Below are 25,411 nucleotides of genomic sequence, written 5' to 3' on the forward strand. Positions count from 1 at the left end.
CACGGTCAGCTCTGCAGCAGGCTATGAAGGGAAAAAAAAAAATTCCCCTTTAACTTTGTAATTTTTAAATAGCAGATTAGTACAGACTATGCCACAATTTATTTTTTTTTAACGCAAATGGGTGTATATTGAATAGTGGAATAGAAAAAAGTATATAAAATTGAAAATCACTCAATAGCACATGTGAACACAGCAGTGTCTTACGTCACGGTCAGCTCAGCAGCAAGCAGGCTATGAAGGGAAAAAAAAATTCCCCTTTAACTTTGTAATTTTTAAATAGCAGATTAGAACAGCAATCTGTAGTAAAATATAGCTGAACGCTGCACACAACAGACTGATAAAAATATATTTTTTTCTCCCTCCTCCTCCTCCTCCTCCTCAGTGGGCTCAAGTGAGGGCAAAAAGATCGTTCACTGCACCACCCCCCACACTGCAAAATAGATGTAGATCGCTAACGGACGATTGTTCTGTCCCTGCCTAATCTCTCCAGCCTGTCCCTAAAATGCTCAAATAACTTTCCCTGCCTACACTCCGACCTGTCCCTGCATTCTTTTCGGGCACAATTTTTCACTGTCTGTCCCTAATCAGCAGCCAGCACGTATGATGTGTGCTCTCTCCCTACACTACAGCAGAATGACGCACCGCGCTGTGTCTCTCGAACTTATAAAGACATGGGTCACATGCTTCAGATGGCCAATCACAGCTACTAATACATTAGTAGGCATGGCTGGGATGGCTTAAGGCACACCAGTTAAACGCTTGTTGATTGGCTGTTGAAAGCCCGCCATTAAAAGCGCGCCATTACATACAAAACAGGAAATAAAATTACCGAACACGGATTTTAAACCCGAACACACAGTAAAGTTTTCGGGTCCGTGTCCGGGTAGCAAAAATCCAATTATCTGGTACGAACCCGAATAATACAGTCCGTGTTCGCTCAACACTATATATAAACACTAGTTATTTTAAAATCTTTCCACTTTTTCCACTTTTTTTGAGAAATTATCCACACTATATTTGTCTCTACTGCACATATATTCCATCTCATAAATATAGTCGACTCTCCTACACCATACCCTGACTCTAGGGGATTTGGATTCTAACCAACTTTTTGGGATCGTCCCCTTCGCTGCATTAAGTAGGTTTGGCAGTATTGAATCTCTAATCTAATCTATAAGATTTTTGTGATCTATTTGTTTTATGAAATAAGCAAACCCATCCTCAAGTTCCTCACATGTAATTTGGTTAATAAAATGGTGTATCTTTAACCAATAAACACGTATCTTAGGGTATTCCCACCATATCTGAAACATTGATCCTAACACCTGGCAACCCTTCCAACACCAACTTGATTTCTCAGGTTGACAATACTGCGCCCTGACTGGTGTAATATACCATCTCGAGAGGCATGTATAGTTCATCCAGATGGTTTTCACATCTCTAGCGGTGCAATGTGAGGCTTTCAATACAGTTTTTGCCTCCTGTTCTTCTAAACTAATTCCTATTTCTCTTTCCCATTTTTCAATAAATGCTGTAATAAATTTAATTACATATAAGCCTAAAAACAAAAATAGATTGCAGCTTACCAATCCTTAGATTATGGGTGTCCAACCTTTTGGCTTCTCTGGGCCACATTGAGTGTAGAGAAATTTTCTCGGGCCGCATATAATATATACTATTAGTTAAGGTATATAAGTAAGAAAACACCGCCGCACCCTTCCCGTGCTACAGCGCCCACCCCACCCCCCACCCCCCCAGCACTAATTTAACACAACTAGTGGATGATCCCCTCCGAGGCTGCCTCTGTGGCCGTGCCCCCGACTCAACTTCCTTCCTCCCCAGCCCAGCAAAAAAAAAAAATTGGCATGGGGCAGGAGGCCCCATTGCTTGTGGTTCCGGGCCACACGTTGGACATGCCTACCTTAGATAAAGTCCCTGTGTCTTTTTTTTTCAAACCTTTTTCCTTTAGTGTCACCTGCTGATTCTGACAATAACATACCCCCAGTTCTAGCATGACAACAATCATTCTATGTACTGTATCAGGACAACAGAAAGAAGATATGACTATGGAACCTCTCCCCTCTCTTATTCTACATAAAAAAGTGGGTGTGGCTCTGTAGTCTTCAGAAACACCTGAGAACAATGTAACTGATAAGAGTCAGTACAGCCAGAGAGTACAGAAAATCAACAAGTCTTTTTTTAACTCATCAGATACAACAAAATGCTTTAAATGGTATATTTAAAGTGAAACGTCAGCCCTTGGATCCATTGGTCATCCATTGCTCTTGCCAACACCCCCACACCAGATACAAAGTTGGTACAAACATTTCTGTGCATCATTTTGGTGCAGCGATTCACAGCGCACAACAACGCTGGATCCTCTGGACAGGTGAGTATTTGAATTAAGGACAATGGTGTATTACAGATAAGATGACAAAAAAGGGGGGGGCTGAAGTTACTCTTAAAAAGACCAGAAGGGAGCAAATTGTGTACTTGCAAATATCCATTTTTTTTTTATTTGTCTCGCATATGATTGATTCAGAGTGAATACTTCTAAAGTGAACATTCTCTACTCCTTAAGTAAATTAACCCCAGAACGTTGACATGCTCAAGACATTGTGATCTTCCATTTTTTATTAAAATATCTAATATTTTTCCACAAGTATTTTACAATATTAAAGCCTACTGCAGTTGTGTCTTCTAAAACTAAATCAAAATTCACTCCATACATATATACATATATATATACTGTATACTTAGATAAAAATGTGAAACAAATGCAGACCGTAAACATGGCAGAGAATTTGTCTCTTGTTAAATTAAAGCTGGTCTCATAAGATTGTATAAAACCAGAACCACATGTTTATTTCAGCATTGTATTTTATGTTATTTTTTTGTGATAATGTATTTTTTAATATTTCTTCTATTTATTTTCTGTTCAAAGTGAGGCCATCAGCTATTCCTCCTGTGGCTGCAGTTCCAGAGAATGTCAGTGGAGAAGCATCTGTCAGCGGGGTTAGTGGTATTCCCTCTGGAGACGTCTCTGGGGAGCCCAGCGGAGAAGTATCTGGGGAGCCCAGTGGAGAAGTCTCTGGGGAACCCAGCGGAGAAGTCTCTGGGGAGCCCAGTGGAGAAGTCTCTGGGGAACCCAGCGGAGAAGTCTCTGGGGAGCCCAGCGGAGAAGTCTCTGGGGAGCCCAGTGGAGAAGTCTCTGGGGAACTCAGCGGAGAAGTCTCTGGGGAGCCCAGTGGAGAAGTATCTGGGGAGCCCAGTGGAGAAGTATCTGGTGTTCCTGACATTAGTGGGGAACCTTCAGCAAGTGGATTTCCATCTGGAGACATTAGTGCAAGTGGACTTCCATCAGGAGAAGTTTCTGGTGAAATACCATCAGGTGAAATTGATACTAGTGGCTTACCTTCTGGGTTTCCATCTGGAGATGAACTTATTTCTGGATCTGCTTCTGGATTGCCTGATATTAGTGGACTGACATCTGCAGACATAAGTGGACTTCCTTCTGGAGATGTTAGTGGAGAGATATCTGGTGTGGAGCTAGTTAGTGGGTTACCATCAGGGTTTGAAAGTGGGCTACCTAGTGGAGATTTTAGTGGACTGCCTTCTGGTTTTCCAACAATCATACATGTTGACACTCTTTGGACAGAGGGTGCAACAAAATCACCAGAATCCGAAGCAGAAGGGAAAGGTATAACAGAATTTAGTGCCTCAGGTGATCTATCTGGATTACCATCCACAGATTTTAGCGGCCTAGTTTCAGGACTGGATCTAAGTGGTGAGTCATCTGGATTAGATTTTAGTGGCCGACCCTCTGGATTTTTTGATGTAAGTGGAGAAGTATCAGGTATTGATATTAGTGGCTTTCCATCTGGTATCCCAGAAGAATTGTCTGGGGATATTTCTGGCATTAGTGGGCTGCCATCTGGTATAAGTGGTGAAGAATCTGGAGATATATCTGGAGTGAAGGAATTTAGTGGAGATATATCTGGAATATTCAGTGGTGACCTATCTGGGATAAGTGGTTCAGGTTTAGTAGATTTTAGTGGTGCAATTGATATTAGTGGAGAGATATCAGGTGTAAGTGGTGATATCAGTGGGGTGAGCTCTGGCACGTTTGATGAAAGTGGGGAGCCATCTGGTGTCATTCTTATAGATGGAATTTTAGTAGAAGTTACTAGACCTTCAGAAAAAGAAGAGGAGGGTAAGGGCTCTGTAGAAGAAAGTGGGCTGTTTTCAGGAGATTTCTCAGGTGAAATATCTGGGATTTCAGGTATAAGTGGGGAACTCTCAGGTGATATAGATGCCAGTGGTCTTATCTCCGGAGACCTCCCCAGTGGAGAACTAGACATCAGTGGACTAACAAGTGGTTTTCCTGAAATAAGTGGAGAAGCATCAGGAGCTGGATTTATAAGTGGCCTGCCATCTGGAATTGATGACATAAGTGGATTCACCTCTGGTATTCCCACAATTTCTCATATAGATCTTACTTTAGTAGAGGTCCCAACCACAGGACCTATTACTGAAGAGGCTGGTCAAGGGCCATCAGGTGTATTCGAGATTAGTGGATTTCCTTCAGGTGAAACATCTACAGAAGCATCCGGGATTATTGATTTAAGTGGATTTCCATCTGCCACACAAGAAAGCGGAGATGGTTCAGGTATCCATACTTCTGGAATCCTTGATATTAAACTCATTACAGATGATTTAATTGAAGCAGTTACTGAACCAACTGTTTCACAAGAATTAGCTGGAGTGACCAGTCCATATAGTATTGACTCATCTGCATCTGGAGATATCAGTGGTGAAGGGCCTCTCACTATTCCTGACATCAGTGGAGAGCCATCAGGAATCCCTGTAACTAGTGGTGAACCTGAAAGATTTGTTGAAGGCAGCACAGAATCCAGCACTGATATATCAGGGCTTCAAACATCCTCTGCCCATGATGTGTCAGGTGAAACATCTGTACCTGACATAGTTATTAGCACATCACTGCCAGAATCTGAGATAAGTCTTGACCAAAAGGAGCCAGAGGAAGCCAAAAAGGATACAGAACTATCTGCCTCTGCTTCAGGAGATATTACGGAAGATGTGCCACTTGACACTATAACACCAGCACCATTATTAGAAGCTAAACCACAGGCCATTCCTGATGTAATCGAAATTGAAGGTACTTTGACTGTGTCATAAATAGTTCATATTGTTATTTTAAGCATTAGAGATACACTGTGGCTGTTCCATTCTACATGTTACCTTAATATAAAGCCTCAGAAGTGTACATGCTGCCAAAATGTTTGGTTTAGTTTTGGTTAGAGTGAAGAAGCGTTAGAGCTCTTGTCAGATTAAGCCCCCATTCACACAAGTCGCGGTGGGTCGCTCGCCATTGATTAGCACAGGACCCATTCTAAAAGGAGCGACACAAGTCCTGTACTACTTTGGGGCAATAGAGAAATACAAAAAGCCGCACAACTGGTTGAAAATGCAAAAATGTTAAAATCCAAATTTATTGAAATCCAAAAGATAAAACCATCCAAAGTGTGACCACCACAGTCGGAGACATGGGAAAATCACGGCGGTTGACACGTTTCACGGAGTCATCCGCTTAGTCGTAACCAACTACTTTGGGGCGACCTGCAGGCGACTTGCATTGACTTCAATGATATGAAGTCCGTGCAAGTCGCGCCGAGTTCGCGGTGCACGCTGTGCACCGCGACTTCACAGGTCGCCCCATCAAGTCATGTCGCCCCTGTCTAAACGGGGTCTTATACTGCTATTCGGAGTTCTGGTAGAGAGATTTCCCCTCAAAAAAAAAAAGGTTTAACTAGAGAGGAGGTAAGGAGAGCTCTCCAACAGCAACACAAAAATAAGTAAAAATGATTTTCTTTAGTAGAGTAGGGTATGGATATAACCCCTGTCCCTGTTTCTGGCTTTCCTTCCCTTCCTATGTGGTGCAACCATTGTCAGCAGGACAGAAAATAAGGATAAATCTCTATAACAAAGCCCACGATAGCAGTAAATATCCAACAGAAGTTCTAATGCTTTCTCACAATTTTTTACTTTAAATTTGTGCTGTAGGAACACAGATTTGTTTGCCTGCCTTTACCTTTAGCAACCACTAAAAAACAATGCAATGCTTGTCCAATTATTACATTGTAATTATGACATTCTAAGATCCCTTTTGTAAATGAATTTGAGTTGCCTTTAATTCTGGTTGTTGGCATTTGGCATGCAAGCCCCTTCAACCCACATGGAAGAAAAATATATTTAAAATATATTTAAAAAAAAACATTTTTTATTTTTCCCAAATATATTGGAAATATATTTGAAATGCTACAATTTTGGCCATATTCAATATATTTCTAAAAATTTTTTCCCAAATATATTGGAAATATATTTGAAATGCTACAATTTTGGCCATATTCATTATATTTCTAAAATTTTTCCCCTAAATATGTTGGAAATATATTTTTCTTCCATATGGGATGTGGCATTTGGTATTCCTATCTAACAAACTGCGTAGGCAGCTCAATGGACAACTAACAGTGCACAAAGTAAACTGACAACATTGCCGCTAATTGCAAGGCAGTGGCTTAGTATTATCAGCCTGCAACAGGAAGTGCTGGTACTAGTAGTATCTCCAGGAAAGAAATGTTAAAACAGATTCCCAAAAAAACAAAAGTATTTGATTAAGAAAACTGTATATGGTGAGACATGAAGCTAAACATACTGAAAAAAATAGTTTGGGTTTATATATACTTTAGGGCTGGGTTCACATCTGTGCAGGTGGTCCTAATGACACGTGGCCCGCACTGGGAACCTCAGTTCCCGTGCGGGCTGCAATTTCAAAAATAGTGCAGGAACTACTTTCCTGCATGTCATGGGGCCCAGCAGCCCATTCAAGTGAATGGGCTCTCGTGTCTTTGCAAACCACAGCCAGCACAGCTGCACAGGTGTGAACCTAGTCTAAATAAGTTAAGAAGATGCAAAGTTCTGGTCATCAGAGTGCTCAAGCAATAAAAGAAACAACTAGGTGCTTAAGGTCCCTGATCCCCTGCAGAGCAGGCGGATGACAGATTCGCGGACACGGACAGAGCTCTCTCTGATATAAGAGCAGCTGGGTGTAAATGGAGTCTGCTGTCCATTTATCATTGGTCAAAAATAAATGAGGTTGAAGGAAATTTTTTTTTTTTTTCTTGTTATAGGGATGGAGACGCCGGGCACCACCAGCTTGGGTCTCACTTAAAGTCCCACCTAGTCCATTATGGTTTATCATTGGTCTACATTTCTTTAAAGTATATGTAAACCCTACCAATGAATTCTTATTGGCTCAGCTTTGGTCTGATACCACTGAAAGGGTTTTGTTATATCTGTTCAATAACTACAAAAAATACCTGATGATCCTACCTGAAATCTTATTAGCTAATAATTTCTTGTACTACCTGCCTTTGGTGCTTTCTTATCATTTATATTGTTCCCATCTGTCTCTGTGGACTACTGAACACTTCACCCTTATTTAATAAAGAAAAGGGGAGGGGAGGTGTTTTGTAGTCATGTTGTAAGGTGACAATGCCGCTCCATAAATATAAAACAAGGTGTAATTGTTGTTATCCCAGGGCAGGATCACCAGATGCAAGTAAAAAAAAACATGCATAAAAAAAAATTTAAAAAAAAAACAAATGCAGCCGTAATGTCTGGTAAGCTCCAATAAAATATTTTTTTTCTTCTTAGGTTAAGATAAATAGTATAGAAGAGTCAATGTTTTTTGGACTGCTAATCGATTTTATTTTTTTTACTCCCTGTATGAAAGGATGATATACGTATACCATTTTGCTCCTCAGGGTTATTTTGAAAAGAATCTAGATTACCTATAAATAAATAGGCATGAATACCTATAATACCTATAAATAAATAGACATGAATACCTATAATACCTATAAATAAAATAGGTATGAATACCTATAGTACTAATAAATAAATAGATAGTTATGATACCTATAAATCAATTAGTAAAAATATCTATAATGCCTATAAATAAATAGGTATGAATACCTATAGTACCTATAAATAAATATGTATATATACCTACAATGCCTATAAATAAATAGGTATACATAGCTACAATGCCTATAAATAAATAGGTATACATATCTACAATGCCTATAAATAAATAGGTATACATAGCTACAATGCCTATAAATAAATAGGTATACATATCTACAATGCCTATAAATAAATAGGTATACATAGCTACAATGCCTATAAATAAATAGGTATACATAGCTACAATGCCTATAAATAAATAGGTATACATATCTACAATGCCTATAAATAAATAGGTATACATAGCTACATTGCCTATAAATAAATAGGTATACATATCTACAATGCCTATAAATAAATAGGTTAAATACCTAATGACAATAAATAAAAAGTCTAAATACCTATATATAAATAAGTATAAATACCTATATTGCCTATAAATAAATAGGTATAAATGTTAATTTACGATCTTGAAAACATATGAACACTGTTTTATGTGTTTTTTGGCAAGACTGATATACAAAATAGGCAAAAATATGTAATTTCTTATTTAAAGGGAAGAAGGTGGGTGAAAACTAACCAGTTTCTCATGACTGCAGGCATTGTTGGAACTTGTGCTGACATCCAATGTGGGGCGGGAACTTGTGTGGAAAGAGATGGAAGAGTACACTGTCAGTGCCCACCAGGATATGGAGGAGACAGCTGTGAAATAGGTAATTGACATTCTTTTACTGTTTTTGTTATGTTTTTGTTTTTTATCTCTAGCCTTCGCTAAAATACAGGACTTGTATAATTGCATTATTCTTTGAATTTCAGCAAAATAATGAAAGGCATGAGAATCCATAATGACGATTTCATAGTTGCTATACTCCTAGGGGTTTTAACAAAGTACAGTGACATGCATCACGTAAAAATAGTTTGTTACAGAATAGCCTTTTATGTGCTTGACAACACTGATTATCTGTGATTGTTATACTTTCAGGTACTTCAGACATATCTGAGCCAAAAAATAAAAATTCAAAGTATACTCTGCCAATCAAACTGTAAATTAGAACTTGTGAAACAATGTAGAATATATATTTAAAAAAAAAAACTTCAAAGTTTACAGACACAAGAATAAATATAAAAAGTACACACATTTTAAAATGATACTGCAAATAAAAATCGAATAATGTTTATGTTATGATGCACATTGTCACTTTAGTTGATTTTATATAGCGCTGTATACATGTTTGTCTATAGTTCATTTCTCCCGTTAGTGAAGGAGGTTCTATATAGCTGCTGTATTTTCTTTATGTGTCCCAAATTATTGGGTCTTAACACTATACCACTTTATATTTAATTGCGCTGATTTACCTTTTTCACAAAAATGTTGACTGTAGTATTCACAACAAATGGCAAAATGTTTAACTGTCAAAATGCCCCATATACGCCAAGGATAGCAACATAGTGTACTCCCTTATTTCTCACTTAGAACCAGGTTTAAGGTGTACATATCAAAGATGTCATACAATGATTTGAATATCCATCTAAAATGGACCTATGCAATAATATAACCAAATCACTGAATATAAATTTGAAAAACTCAGGAGCACAACAGTAATATGAAACTCAAAAGAATTGGCGACCCATAGGTATAGCAGGACCTTAAAGGTACAAATCAAAATTATAGTTAAAATATATAAAGTTTATTATTATTATACAAGATTTATATAGCGCTTTACAACATGAGGGCACACAGTACAGTTACAATACAATTTAATACAAAAGGAATCAGAGGGCCATGCTCGTATTACTGTTTTTTTAATAAGTATTATAACTTTTAACTATAATTTTGATTTGTGCCTTTAAACTCCCCCCATATCTACAGGTCTCCAGTTCTTTTAAATTAAAAGCAGGGATATGACACTCATAAGCCAACCAAATAAGTAACATGAAACTGTTACAATAAATCCAATTATTATAATGTTAGCATATCTTTTAACTCAATTGGGCACAGCTCAATTCAGGAAACTGTCTCCCCCCCCCCCCCCCATAGCTGCAAAAGAGTAGGCATTGTTTTCAAAGCTTTATATAGAGTACTGGTAATAATTAATTAAAAAATTGTAAGTTTTTATATTTATTTATTTGTCTGTGATCTTAAAGCCTCCCTTTTTATGATATATATATATATATATATATATATATATATATATATGTGTGTATATACATATATATGTATATATATATATATATATATATATATATATATATATATATATATATATATATATATATATATATATATATATATAAATATATATATATAAATATATATATATATATATATATATATATATATATATATATATATATATATAATACTGTAGGATAGCTGCATTTAGGAAACTTTACAACCTATTATAATCCACTCTTTATATCAGCAAGTGCAAAAGAAAGAAAAGAAGAAAAAAAGGTCCATTTGGTGTACTAAAGTGATGTTCAACTCCAGTACTCGAGACTCTTTTTCTTTTTCTTTTTTTTTAAGACTCTTTTTCTAACAGGGCATGTTTCTGTTTTCTTTCAGTCAGGGATATAATTAGTAGAGATGGCAGAATATAAAAGAGTAACAAAAAATGTAAAGCCCAACTCCAGGAAAATTGAAAATTCTCTCTTGCAATGAGGCTGCACCCACTCTGCAAGTTTTTGTTCACCTTTTCAGAAAAAATCAACAGGTGAAGTTCTACACCAGGGGTCTCCAAGCTTTCTAAATAAAGGGCCAGTTTACTGTCCTCCAGACTTCATGGGGGCTGGACCATGGCCATTGGAAGTAGAAATTTTCCTGGCCTCAGTGAAAGTCAACATCTTTGGTATTGGGGGGGGGGGGGTAGTGCCCTATTGCTGGTGTCAGTGGGAGAAATAGTGTCCCATTGTTGGTTTTAGTGGAAGGAATAGTGCCCCATTATTGGTGTCAATTGGAGCAATAGTGGCCCATTGTTAATGTCAGTTGGAGAAATAGTGCCCCATCATTGGTATCAGTGGAAATTATTGTGCCCCATCGTTGGTATCATTGGGAATAATAGTGCCCCATTGTTGGTTTCAGTGGGATTAATAGTGCCTTATCATTGGTGTCAGTTTGAGGAATACTGCCTAATTATTTGTGTCAATGAAAGAAATATAATATATTAGTGGAAAGAAAAGTGCCCCAAGGGCTGGATAAAGGCAAGCAACGGGCCGCATCCAGCCCCCGGGCCACAGTTTGGAGGCCCCTGCCTTACACCCTCTCCACCTCACAACTAAATGTAGCGTTTTGGAGGTTTGAAATCCCTGCTCTTCTCCATCTTCTTCCTGCAGGGCTTCCAGGATGGATCAGAATGATTCTGGTCAAAGTGGTTACGTCACGTGTCAGTGCTAACTAATCAGAATCATCCTGATCCATCCCAAAAGGATTCTAAAGAAAAGGGAAAGAGAAGGGGTTTAAAATCCATGGACTGCTACACCAGCTGTGGCTCTGACAGCTTATCACCCGCAGAGGTAAGTACAGAGGGGACTGGGGAGGTGGGGTTGGTGTAGGGGGTTAATTCATGTTATATTTTTTCTGAAAAGGTGAAATAACACTTTAAATAGTCTTTTAGGTCTAGGTCATAGAAAAGAAAATGTATTTACTCAATCCATCACTCCTCCACACTGCTAGACCAGTCCTCACAGCATATTCTCACCCATGCACTAGCAGTCTAAGGTCTTGACATCATCAAGATCATTGCAGGGTCCATAGCCCTGGACTGGATGTGATGATGCCGAGGGACAGTTGTTTACTCTTCCCTAGAATGAACGAGCAGCTAACCCTTGCAGTGCAGGCACAGCCCCACTTCAATTCAGGATTTTCAGTCTTTCCAGAGTTGGGCTTTATGCAGAGTTTTGTCCTCAAGCTCCAGGAAAAGTTACAGTATTCCAGACTGCCCTATAGCAGGATCATATATATATATATATATATACTGTATGTAAACCTGCACTTCAGGGTAGGGATATGGGGTGCGAATGCGCTCCGCCGGCCGCTCGCTCTTACTGTGATTACACACAGCAGGAGCTGATCAGTGGGTACCACGGACTCGATGTCTGCTGGCACCCACCGATCATCAGCCACAGAGACAGAACTGCAATCTACCTATGTAAACAAGGCAGATTGCCATTCTGCAATTAGGGAAGGCATGGGTTCTGTGTCTCTGCAAAGCAGGGACATGGATCCATGTCTTCCCTAGTAAAAGCACCTCCCACAGTTTAGAAAAACACTGGCTAGGCACACAGTTAACAAATACATCTTGCAGCACAGTAATCCTATTTCCCAAGGAACAAAAAGAGTAAAATAAAAAGGTGCCCTACATGTTTTGACCTCTAACTAGTTTTTTTGGCAATATCAGCTCAATACTGACCGCATATGTGCTGATATCAATATGATGGGACCATGCATCCAGTGACCTTCCTGCTATAGGAATGGCAGTTAGCATGGTTTCTCTGGGGTAAGGGCAGTAACCATTTTAAATAATTAAAAAAAAAATTGTGAAAAAATTACAATTCAAGAGGCTCAATTTACTAAGAAGAAATAATCCTTATTTGCAATAATTAACATTATTTTCAGAAATTAGAGCTACAAATATTAGTTATATATTGCAATTAAAATATGATTGTTTTGCTAATATCACATGCAATATAATTTAGGTAATTAAGTCTAATATCTGCATCAGGGGCGTAACTACAGGGGTTGCAGGGGTTGCAATTGCAACCGGGCCCTTTGCTCCAGGGGGCCTGAGCAGCCTCCCTGTACACCTGAATAGGAGGGGCGGCAGGGCAGCATGTAGGGAAATCACTGTCCTCCTTTTTCCTCCTGTAGCTGCAGGAGGAAAATGGAGGAGATTGGTTCCTCTGTATGCTGCCCCTGCCTCCCCTCCTATCCAGTTCACTTGTGTTCTGCTGTCTCTGGGCCCCTGTGTGCTCCCCTGGTCCCCCCCCCCCCACTGTGCTCCCTCCCCTCTCCTGCCGGCTGCTGCAGGTGATGTGTCACAATAGAGAACAAGGAAGGGGTCGGTAAAAATGTAATTTACAAGCTCCTTCCTTTTCTGAATGGACAGAGTCATAGTAAGTCACATCATAAAAAAATAAATAAAATGATAAAAAATAATACAATTAAAATACCAAAAAATAAAACCTACTGACACCAGTGGGTGAACTTCCAGGATCACAAAGGTCACACTTACAACCGGGCCCTGGCATTCCACCACCGTGGGGAGGCCCCAAGATGGCCGGAAGGGGGCCTACTGCAGAACTTGTGAAAGGGTCCATAATAAAGAGCCCCGCAACAAGAGTGAAGGGCCCCAGGATCCGTGGGAAGAGCCCCAGGCTTGAAGGGAAGGGCTCCAGCCAGGGGTCCGGGGGGCCCTTCATGGTTTCTTGCACCGGGGCCCTGAAGGTTCTAGCTACGCCTCTGATCTGCATATATCTATGGTCTCCAATTTGGCCTGAACCAGGTTTAATCTATAGCTGCAAAAGATAATCAACTTTTGGTTCATTACTAATAGTTATAATATCCTGCATCAATAACTAAATAATGCAACTGTGCCCCTACCTTGTAATAGGGAAAACATGTACTACTAATGGGCTTGTAGGACCAGAGTTGAGCATCACTGCTTGAAGTAATATAGACAGCTTAACTTGGACAAATTTTGTACAAAAATAAATACTGCAGTAATTTTAGGTCCAGATGTTTTTTGAATATATGTTTAAAGCGGAGTTCCACCCTGGATTTGTTTTTGTTTTTTTTAATACCCCCGGGACAGTCAGGGCTAGTGCATTCCACAATGGCTAGCCTCTGATCTGTCCCGGGTTGCACTTACCTGCAAGACGAAATACTTACCTTGCAAACGTCTTGTCCAGCGCTGCCATCTCAGATGTGGGCAGCTTGAAGCCAGCGCGTCCTCTTCGGTGTCTTCTTCCGCCTTCTGTGGTCCCACGATGCTCTGCGCCGGCCCCGACGTCACTTCCGGGTCACGCGCGTCACCCCTCCACAGCTTCTGGGCACGCCCAGAAGCTGTTTAGAAGGGGATGACGCGCGCGACCCGGAACTGACGTCGGGGCCGGTGCAGGCGCAATGATTCCTGGGAGATATGACGTCCAGCTCCCAGGAATCATTGCAGAGCCAGGAAGTGACGACGGGCCGCGGCCGAAGAAGGAGGAAGAAGGAAGTAAGGTAAGTATATTTTCTTCGCTACGAGGTAAGTAAAAAAAAAAAAAATATGCGATTATCCATTTCTTTTTCAGGTGACCCGGAGCGAGAAGATGGAGGTAAGTATAAAAATAGGGTGGAACTCCACTTTAAAGACTAGTTTATGCTGATTGTCCAAATTGGAACACAAATGTAATTATCAGTTTTATATACATAAATATCCAGCATCTGTTGTTTTAAACTTATTGCTATTTTATTTTTCAGCTTACAAGTCAACTAATTTAGAAAAATGAAAGGGGTTATGATAGCAACTTGAACAGCAATAAAATTGTGTAGAACCTTACACATGATAGCATTTTAGTATCTTGCCGATTTATTAATATACTATATATTGTGGAGAATTACTTATATTTTGGTATTTACCAGCACACTCATACGGTTCGAATAAAGCCAACCAAGGACACCTGGAATCATCATAAAGCTTAATAAAGGCCTGTTCTTCATTTGCAAAAATCACTACAAAAAATATATAACTCAACTAAAAAATGAAATAAAATAAAATGCCCCCTTCCTCTCACACCTTTTATGTCTAGACTTAAAGTAGAACTATAGGCAAAACTTTTTTTTTTTTCATTTTGGATAGAGCAAGGATTAAAACTTTTGTTGATTTTTTTTTTTTTTTTCGCCATCTGTGTCCCTTTACTTCCTATCCCATAGCCAAACAGGAAGTGAAAGGAAATCCCTTAAAATGAATGGAAATCCTTGGGGACCCCCAGGTCGCCATAACTAGTGTCCCTATTGGAAGATTTCCCCTCTATTACATTTCTGGGGACAACCCAAAATTTCAAATGATAATGGTAAACAGGACAAATAGAGGGGGTGACTCTCCCTAACGGGGGCACAGACAGCAATAACAATTGACAGGGGTTCTAATCCACCTCCACTCCATCAAAAACTAAAAAAAAAAAAAGTTTTGCCTCTAGATATACTTTTAGTGGACACCACCAGATAAAATGATTATTCGTCTATAAAAGACTTAAACAAAGAATGGCTGCACTCGGAGAGGTTAATTTATTTTATAAAACGTTACTTCATATCTAATAACAAACAAAAACGCTTGAAGTGTTTCTAAACCCACAACAGTAAAATCAGTCTTTATAGGCCTTAAAGCATACTTTTTATACTCACTGTGGAACCTATGGGGTTAATCCTCCGTATTATGTAAAAATGCTGTTTGATCCTGTATGTACAGATTCTTCTCTTCTTCCACTGACTCCAGAACATGTCCAGATAAGACAGAGCTACTGGAGGCTGCACATGCTCAGTTTGGTGTGTATTGCTAGAGAGGTTTTTGTTTTGTTTTTTCTTGGGAGGGTGCATGTGATCAGCACAGGGCCAATCAGCACTGTCCAGACAGAGGGTCAGGGGTCCTGCATCCTGATAGGACAGCCAGTGCAGTATGAAAACTCCCCCTACAAGCTTTAAGCAGGATCCGAAGGAAGTCACAAGATTCCTAAATACTGCTGATTAGACAAGGTATTTAGCAGCAGTTTATATTTACAAAACTATTGTATTTCCATGTTCTGTGTACTATAGGAGACCATATATAGTGAATGCAGGCTCCTGGCTTTAGTAACACTTTATTGACGATATCAAAATACAAAAAATATAAATAAATAAATAAAACATTCCTAATTACACATAAAGTTAAAATTGACAGATCTGCCCTAATACTCTTGACCTTTTCTCTATAGTGCTGCTAATTAGGTCTTTACAGCCCCATGTGATGTCTCTTCATACAAGTCCCAACTTATTATTACAATCCTTTGTTGTTAAAACGTTTATCCCTATTTATGAAATTGTTGGAAAGCGATCTACATGATCTGGATTGGTCTTTTATAGGGCAGGACAACCTAACACCCAGTGCATGGAAACCTTACTGAGATTACAGCAGGTAAAGAATAGGGTTCTACGTCATCTTTGGTTTACATACACCGCTGTTTTATTTACTTTGTTTGTAAGTACATTTCAGCTATTATAATAAATTGCACGTTGGGTTTTACACTATGTGGAGCGCTTGGTCTCCTTTCTTTTTTAATATACTTGCTTGCATGGAGTTAGAACTGGAGAAGATCCTTGGAGGAGATACCCCTTCTGAGATATCCATGTGTTCAAGGAGTGCTGGAGATCTGGTGTGATATCAAGGACAGTTGTATAAAGTTTTATATGATTTCTCTATAATTAGAGAGCCATGTATTCTTAGTAGGCCTCTTGGTGTATCTTTGTGGTGACGGAGACACTTGTGACGTGGAATTCACACATCAAACTTTATTTATTCACAGAACACAATTCTTTATTAACTTTCTAATTCTTTATTTTGAATGTATTCACTTTTTAATGTGGATTTATTGATTCATCTGTTTATTGCATACAGGGCCGGATGAAGAGCATCATGGGCCTGGTGCTGAGGGTTCTGGTGGGCCTTTTTTATGGAAATAAATAAAAATTAAAATGCAAACAATTATTTGTTAAAACAAAATGAATTAAATAGAGGGGGGTGATAAAAAGAGAGGGGGGGGGGCTGAGAGAAAGCAGGGTGAGAGAAAGAGTAAGGGTGAGAGAGAGGGGGGGTGAGAGGGGTGAGAGAGAGAGGGAAAGGTGAGAGAGAGTGGGGTGAGGGAGAGGGGGGGGACGGGAGGGCGGGTTGAAAGAGAGAGGGGTGAGAGAGAGGGTGGGGTGAGAGAGGGAGGGGGTGAGAGAGAGGGGGGTGAGAGAGAGAGGGAGGGGTAGATAGAGGGGGGATTGGAGGGCAGTTTGAGAGAGAGAGGGTGCCCGCGATTTACATTCCATTGCTGGGACTAAATAACACATCAATGTCACCACAATTTACATATCAATCATGTGCATACTGCACACGGAGCAGGGCTGGGCAGCATAAGTGACTCAGGCCACCACTCCACTTCACCACCACTGGTCTGGGCCTATCTTAACGAAGGGGGTTGGAGCTGCAGCTCCAATCGCCACTATATTAACCCTGCCCTGATTGCATAGATATATGTATTATTTGTTTGGATAGCGCAGCATATTAATTTGACAAGGTGAAGGATATTGTCATCAAATGAATGACAAGGGTACAGTGTAGTTCTGCCACACGAGGAACAATATGTTGAGGAAGTCATGCGACAATTGTGAGACATCATGACCAGGGAATTCCAGGCCTCAGAAAGTGTTGGGATAAAAATTGGAAAAAAAGGAAAGTATTGATGTAATTATGTTTGTAGATATGTAGAAATATGAGATATGATTGACAATTTCAATGTATCCCAACAATTTACACTACATACGTTCTTAAATTGTCAGTCAGATTAATTTATTTTGTGGTGGTGTAGGTAAACCCCAGCGCATCAGTGTGAAAGCAACCTTAAGCCCCTTTCACAGAATCCAACCAGGTCCAACCCAATCGGACCCTCCATCCACCTCTAAGGAGTGGCAGTTGTAAACTTGTGTAGGTGTCCACCCGAGCTCTATAGAGTTGAGTGGGCATATGCAGAGTGGACATGGACCTTCTATCTGCCCTCTCCACTCATTGTGGCCCATGACTGGTTACCAAGTCTCTTAAGTGGCTCTCGCTCTTCAAAAGGTTGGGCGCCCCTGCTATATAGGAATGACAAAAAGAGAGTTTGAGACCACCATGGAAGAGCATTTGAGGGATATTAAATGTCAAAAGGAAAATTCATCTTCAGATGTGTCTTCAGACAGCATCATTTCTCCCCACAAATGGCAAAAATCTAAAGGCCATTTTTCTGCGTATTAGCCCTAAAATATGTAAATTTGATTGAATACTCCTGCATAAGGAATGCTACTGAATACATACAACACCCTATAGTGCCACTTGACCACCACAAGGTCTAACTCAGTATCCTAAAGGGATTGTAAACCCTCTAATATACCCAGTAAAGTGAATAGCTTCAGATGATACACAGAGGTGAAACAAATCCTCCTACAAAAGTTTTACTTGTATATCTGCAATCTTCTCTTCTCTACTTACATTCGTAAGTGCAGATTTGTGCTTAAAACTTTCTGCTTCTGTGAGGAGCAGAGAGGAGGAGGTGGAGAGCTGGAGTTACAGTGTGTGAAAGCTGATTGGAGGAAAGGGACACCCCCCCCCCTTCTACACACCGACCAGGAACAAAGGAACATGCAGAGCTGTGTTCTGAATAGACAAGCTATGTGCTGAGCTCTCCTCCCCCCTCTCAAATTATGTCATGTGTTGGGAAAACTTCTCAGAAGTGACTCATGCTGATAACAGAGGAAGAAGCACCAGAGAAAAAGGACACTGAGAGCTTTGGAGGTAGACAAGTAAACACTACAGATATATGTGCTTTGTTCAGATTTCATGACTGAGGTTTACAACCATTTTAACCACTTCAGGTCTGCCCCATAGCAGTTTTAGTGCTACAGGGCAACAACTGTGTGCCGGATCGCGTAAATATAGGTGATCCGGCTCTTCCGGGTAGAGCAAACATGTGCACCATCAGCAGCTCGCTTCGCTGTGATCACACACTGCTGGAGCCCAGCGGTGGGTACCACGGACTTGATGTCTGCTGGCACCCGGTGATTATTCAGTGCAAGGGCAGAACGCTGATCTGCCAATGTAAACAAGGCAAATCGCTGTTCTGTCAGTAAGGAAGGCATTGATCCTGTGTTCCCTTAGTAAAAGGCACCTCCCCCCACAGTACACAAGCACTGGCTAGGAACACATTTATCCCTTTGATCGCCCCTGATGTTAACCCCTTCCCAGCCAGTGACATTAGCATAGTGTCAGTGCCTGTTTTTTAGGACTGATCACTGTAATAATGACAGTGATCCCCAAAAAGTGTCAAACATGTCAGCTAGTGTCCAAATCGTTCACTGCAATATCGCAGTCATTAATCGCTGCCATTACTAGTAAAAAAAAAAAATATGTTGCACAATACATATTGGCATAAATTGATGAAGAAATTTGATTTTTTCCAATTTTTTTTTAATTGGATATGTTTTATAGCAGAAAGTAAAAAATATAGTTTTTTTTCTCAAAATTGTCGGCCTTTATTTGTTTATAGTGCATAAAAAAACAAAAAGCGCAGAGGTGATCAAATACCACCAAAAGAAAGCTCTATTGGGGGGGAAAAAAAGGACATACATTTTATTTGGGTACAACATTGCACGACTACGTCATTGTCAGTTAAAATAATGCAGTGCCATATCGCAAAAAGTGGCCACGTCAGGAAGGGGATTAAATCTTCAAAGGGGGGGCAATTTAGGGAAGTTTTTGTTAGTTATGGTAGTGGCATTTATGGAAAAAAGGTGTGGTTTTCTCTGTGTGGTTGTGTACCAAATTTTTCCAAAAGAATACCCAGAATGTGAGTGTCCAAATAAGTTATGTTTATGTTAGATGGATATAATGCTTTATAATGGTGAAGATACTGAGAATCCCATAAAAGGATATGCTGCTGTCCCTAAAAGGAGATCCAATCATGAAAAAGACTGGGTTCATCTCCCCAGTTTAAATGAACATTCAGCACATCCGTAATGTCCATCCTAATGAAGCCTGTAGTTTCAAGGGAGAACTCATTGTTGAATTTGGTTCCTGCTGCCTGGTGGGAGTCCAGGACTTATGAAAGACCTCCGTGCTGATTGATTTACAGTATCTTGTACATGCACCTTATCTATAAATTGAGGGAAAGAAGAAGGGCTTTCATTTAAGGGAGATCATTTATTTAAATGCTGGGATTTACAGCATTGAAAGTGTGTGATATATCCAGCATGCATTAAGGAGCAGGAAGCCATTGCAAGGTAAATCCTAAGTGGTGTGATTGTAATTGTGGCCATGTTCTGAGCACTTGAGGGCTGGTAAAAATTTTCCTTATGCTACATTTATAATATAGCTGTAATGAGGCTTTCTGAAAGCAGTTCTGTATCTCCCTTAATGGCGCTTTAGGTGTAATCAACGTGTACTATATGACAGATCCTCAACTTTGGTTTGGTGCAGATTCATTCTTTATATAGATTTTATGACCAGGAGAAGGATGTTTTAAAACTGGGCTGTGATAATAAGTTGTGACTTTTTTGAAGAGACATCACATGGGGCCTTGAGGATCTTATTTAGCACCACTATAGAGAATAGGCCATGATATACACTATATTACCAAAAGTATTGGGACGCCTGCCTTTACACGCACAGGAACTTTAATGGCATCCCAGTCATAGTCTGTAGGGTTAAATGTTGAGTTTGCCCACCCTTTGCAGCTATAACAGCTTCAACTATTAAAGTTGAAGTTTCTTCAAGTTTAACCACTTTACTACCAGTCACGTAACCTCTACGTGATCAGACTTTGAGTGGTTATACCGGGATGATGCCTCTAGCTAGAGGCATCATCCCGGTACCGTTGTTTGAAGCCGACGGTCGGCTTTCCGTCGGTAACGATCGATGCGGCTCGGGAGCCGCTCGATCGTTACCCGGGGGGGCGGGAGGGGACGTCCCCCCCCTCCCGCCGCCTTCCGCGGCTTTGCTCGGGGCTACCGTCCCACCGGGAGCCCCGAGCACCCAGCCGGCACGTCCGCCGGCTGGATGGAGTCCCGATGAATGCCGGAAACGGCATCGATCGGGTCTCCGATGACGTAACCCGGAGGCGGCGTCCATGACGTCACGTCCGGGTTACTGTGCTGCAAAAGGCGGCAGATTTGAAAAACGGCTGTATGCAAAAATGCCGTTTTCGGCGTTTTGCATACAGGGAAGTGTAGTGGAGGGGTCTAGGGTCTTTTAGACCCTCGATCCCTCCATAAAGTGTACCTGTCACGACATATTGCTGTCACCAGGGATGTTTACATTGCTTGTGACAGCAATAAAAGTGATCAGATTTTTTTTTTTTTAAAAACCTGTAATAAAGTTTAAAAAAAAAGAAAAAATAAATAGGAAAAAAAAAAAAAAAAAAAATTTAGCCTTCCCCGTCACCGTTAGCTCGCGCACAAAAAAAAACGTATACGCAAGTCGAGCCGCAAATGAAATCGCTGTTCAAACCACACATGTGAGGTATCGCCGCGATCGCCAGAGCGTGGGCAATAATTAAAAAAAAAGAGCTACACTCTAACTCTAAACTGGTAACCGTTAAATAAATTTAAAGCGTCGCAGATTGAGATCTCTATTGACCGTAGTTTGTCGCCATCCCACGGGGGGGCGCAATTTTAAACCGTAACATGTTTGGTATCTATTTACTCGGCGTGACATCATCTTTCACAATATACAAAAAAAATGGGCTAACTTTACTGTTTAGTATTTTTTAAATGCAGTGAAATGTGATTTTTCAAATTTTTTCCAAAAAAATGGCGTTTTAAAGACCGCTGCGCAAATACCGCGTGACAAAAAATTTTGCAATGACCGACATTTTATTCTCCAGAGTCTTTGCTAAAAAAATATATATAATGTTTGGGGGTTCTAAGTAGTTTTCTAGGAAAAAATACTGGTTTTAACTTGTGAACAAAAAGTGTCCGAAATAGGGCTGGGGCTAAAGTGGTTAACGAGTGTGAGGTCCGGCACTGATGCTGGAGAGAAAACCTGGCTCGCAGTCTCGGCTCTAATTCATTACAAAGGTGTTCTATCGGGTTGAAGTCAGGACTCTGTGCAGGCCAGTCAAGTTCTTCCACCCTAAACTCGCTCATCCATGTCTTTATGGGCCTTATTTGTGCACTGGTGCGCAGTCATGTTGGAACAGGAAGGGACCATCTCCAAACTGTTCCTGCAATGTTGGGAGCATGAAATTGTCCAAAATGTCTTGGTATGCTGACGTATTAAGAGTTCCTTTCACTGGTACTAAGGGGCCAAGCCCAACCCCTGAAAAACAACCCCACACCATAATTCCCCCTCCACCAAATAATTTGGACCAGTGCACAAAGCAAGGTCCCTAAAGACATGGATGAGCGAGTTTGGGGTGCAGGATCTTGACTGGCCTGCACAGAGTCCTGACCTCAACCTGTTAGAATTACTGTGGGATGAACTAGAGTGGAAACTGCAAGCCAGCGTGGGTGTACTCAGGTTTCTACCCACACTCTAAAGCAATGTCGGTAAGTCAACTGGTCATGTCTAATATGTGCATGCATGTGAAGCAAGGATTAAATTCTCCTTGTAGCTCGGCTCGGTTGCCCCCATAGCTAGCTGCTTGCTGTGGGGGCACTCAACAGGAGCGAGGGGCCAGGAGCAGCGAAGAGGAACCCGAGAAGAGGAGGATTGGGGCTGCTCTGTGCAAGACTAACTGCACAGAAGAGGTAAGTATACTATGTTATTTAAAAAAAAAAAACACATGAGACTATTACCTAAAGACTAAAGACAACAAAAGACAACAACTATGCTAAAGACAACATCATCAGCAGTAATCAGCACAGGTTTACAAATGGGCGTTCTTGTCAAACCAATCTCCTAACATTCTACGAGGAAGTGAGCTGTGAGCTAGATAGGGGCAGACCAGTGGATGTGGTGAACTTGGATTTCGCTAAGGCGTTTGATACAGTTCCCCACAAGCGCTTCATTTATAAAATAAGGTCTGCAGGTATCGACAGCATCGTTTGCTCTTGGATACGGAACTGGCTAAAAGGCCGTGTCCAAAGGGTGGTAATAAACAGCGCATACTCAGACTGGTCTGAGGTAGTAAGCGGGGTGCCCCAGGGCTCAGTCCTGGGACCAACCTTGTTCAATTTATTCATAAACAGCATTGAGGACGGGATCAGTAGTTCGTTATCAGTTTTTGCAGATGACACAAAATTGGCCAGGGCAATAACTGCACAGCATGAAGCAGATATCCTACAGAATGACCTGGACAAAATAACGGAGTGGGCAACGACATGACAAATGAGGTTTAATGTGGAGAAGTGTAAGGTTTTGCACTTGGGGACTCAAAACATAAAAACACAATACAAGTTAGGAGGGGAACCCTTGGGGGAATCAAAAATGGAGATGGATCTGGGAGTCTTGGTTGATGATAGATTAGGCAACAGCATGCAATGTCAAGCGGCAGCTGCCAAAGCCAGCAGAATATTAGCATGCATAAAGAAAGGGATGTATTCCAGAGATAAGACTATAATCCTACCACTTTATAAAACTCTGGTCCGACCGCATCTGGAGTATTCTGTCCAGTTCTGGTCGCCAGTCCTCAGAAGGGATGTGTTGGAGCTGGAGAGAGTCCAGAGAAGGGCAACTAAACTGATTAGGGGATTGGAGGACCTTAATTATGAAGAGCGTCTGCAATCGCTCGATTTATTCTCCCTGGAGAAGAGACGCCTGAGGGGGGACATGATAGCAATTTATAAATATCTCAATGGGGATCTCAGCTTAGAAAAAAAGCTGTTCAGTCGAAGGGATTGCATGAGGACAAGAGGGCATACAATGCGATTAGAGGAGAAACGTTTTAACCTCAGGCAACGTGGGGGGTTCTTTACTGTTAGGGCTACAAGATTGTGGAATTCTCTACCATCCTAATACTCTAAAACTCTATGGATGCGATTTTCTTTGTTATTGGCAAACTTAATTGGATTATGAATGAGTTTACATCTATTCCTAAATAAATCTATTAGTTTAACATTGGGATTCAAAGAAAGAAGAGTTTAACTTCTCAGAACAACCAATAAAATGTTTTATCAGTATAAAAAAATAAAAAGGTATGCAAAGCTTACCTAGAAACAAAAACCAGATCTACACTGATTATATCATAGTTCATTGGGATCCACCAATGTAATGTAGTGAATAAATAAACAATATGGAGTTGTTGTATTAGAAACAGATAATTTCTTGATATGCTATTCTTAGGGAACAAGTAGATGAATATGGTCTTTGGGGATAAAAACTAACCAAAAAGTGTAATCAATGTATCCAAAAAACAGCACAGTTGTAAATAATTCTAAAGGTAAACGTTGCCCTAAATGTTACCTTTTCACAGCAATAATATCTTCCTCCCTTATGTGATGTCCTAGCTCTTTTGACCACTGATATGTCAGCTAGGTACCCTTGCCGCAAAACACTTATGATTTCATATGCAGAAAAACTAAAATAAGTACTAGGTATGTTGTATGAGCTTAAAGGGTTCGTTCACCTTTACCAAAAACTGCAGCTAAGGGGTGCCTGTAGATGAAAACAAACTAAAGTTAAATAATTCCCTTGCTATAGGTGTAGGCCAGTTGCATACCTCCTGAAGCCTCCTGAAGCCATCCTAGAGATGGCATTCCCCCATCCTGCCTTTTGTCCTAGAACATTGCTAAGATGCTCCCAACTGTTGATGCTTGCCCCCACTGTCCCAGAAGCAAGCTCTGTCTTCCAAACAAATGCTCATGCCTGCACGCATTCTCACCCCTCTGTCACAGTAACTCTGAGCTCACCACTGCTATACCAGGTGAGATAGAAAACCATACATGTAAGGAGTTATTTTTATTAGAGAGAGAGAGAGAAATCCCCTGTGATGGTGGGGATGAACATCGGTGGCTGAAAGCATAATAGCAACGTTCTAACAACAAGGCAGGATGCAGAAATACCATCTCTTGGAGTTTTTCGGCTTGGGTTGGGGAAATACACAAATAGCCTACAAAGTAACTAGAACATTATTTAACTTAAGTCAAAGCAGTACAGTTTGTTATTATTACAGAAGCCCCTTTTTTTGGTAAAATTAAACTAGTAAAAAATAAAGTGAAGAAATAGTAGTAAATCTAACCCTAAATGGCAAATAAAAGTGGTAAAATGTCATAAATAGCATCAAGTATAAACCTGTTGATAGACGGTAATTTGACAGGATACACAAATAGTGGTATATATAGGAGGCCTTCTAGACTGAAGGAACTGTGGAAATATAACCATCCCAATCATAAGGTACCTGAAGGTGTGTCAACATGCCTCTCACTTGCTCTGGTATCATAGACTTCATTTTTTTCATATACGCCACTATAAAAGTACCGTGAAAGAACAATACACTGATAAACCAACATTTTTATAAATTATGTCAAACTGTCAAAGTAGCAAATAATCAGAAATTGTAAATTTCTTTTCCACTTTCATACAGGGAAATACTGATATTTAGCTGTGTGTGTGACCCATAAATTATAATCCCTTATAGACAGATTCATCAAGCTTTTCACATCACTTACGTGTTG

General features: G+C 40.3%; 1 protein-coding gene across 3 annotated transcripts in view; it reads left to right on the top strand.

The window, feature by feature from the left end:
- ACAN (aggrecan) overlaps nt 1–25,411 on the top strand; it is a 186,094-nt gene that overhangs the window by 123,853 nt on the left and 36,830 nt on the right. For 2 of the 3 annotated variants that reach the window (XM_082256051.1, XM_082256049.1), the window contains exons 12-13: nt 2,945–5,179; nt 8,649–8,762. In XM_082256051.1, the coding sequence (XP_082112177.1) occupies nt 2,945–5,179; nt 8,649–8,762 (2,349 nt within the window). The remainder of the gene's footprint in view (nt 1–2,944; nt 5,180–8,648; nt 8,763–25,411) is intronic. The other variant, XM_082256050.1, reaches the window with a different exon arrangement.

This window comes from Pelophylax lessonae (genome assembly GCF_965119305.1).
Source record: "Pelophylax lessonae genome assembly, chromosome: 4".
In the NCBI taxonomy this organism is placed as follows: domain Eukaryota; kingdom Metazoa; phylum Chordata; class Amphibia; order Anura; family Ranidae; genus Pelophylax; species Pelophylax lessonae.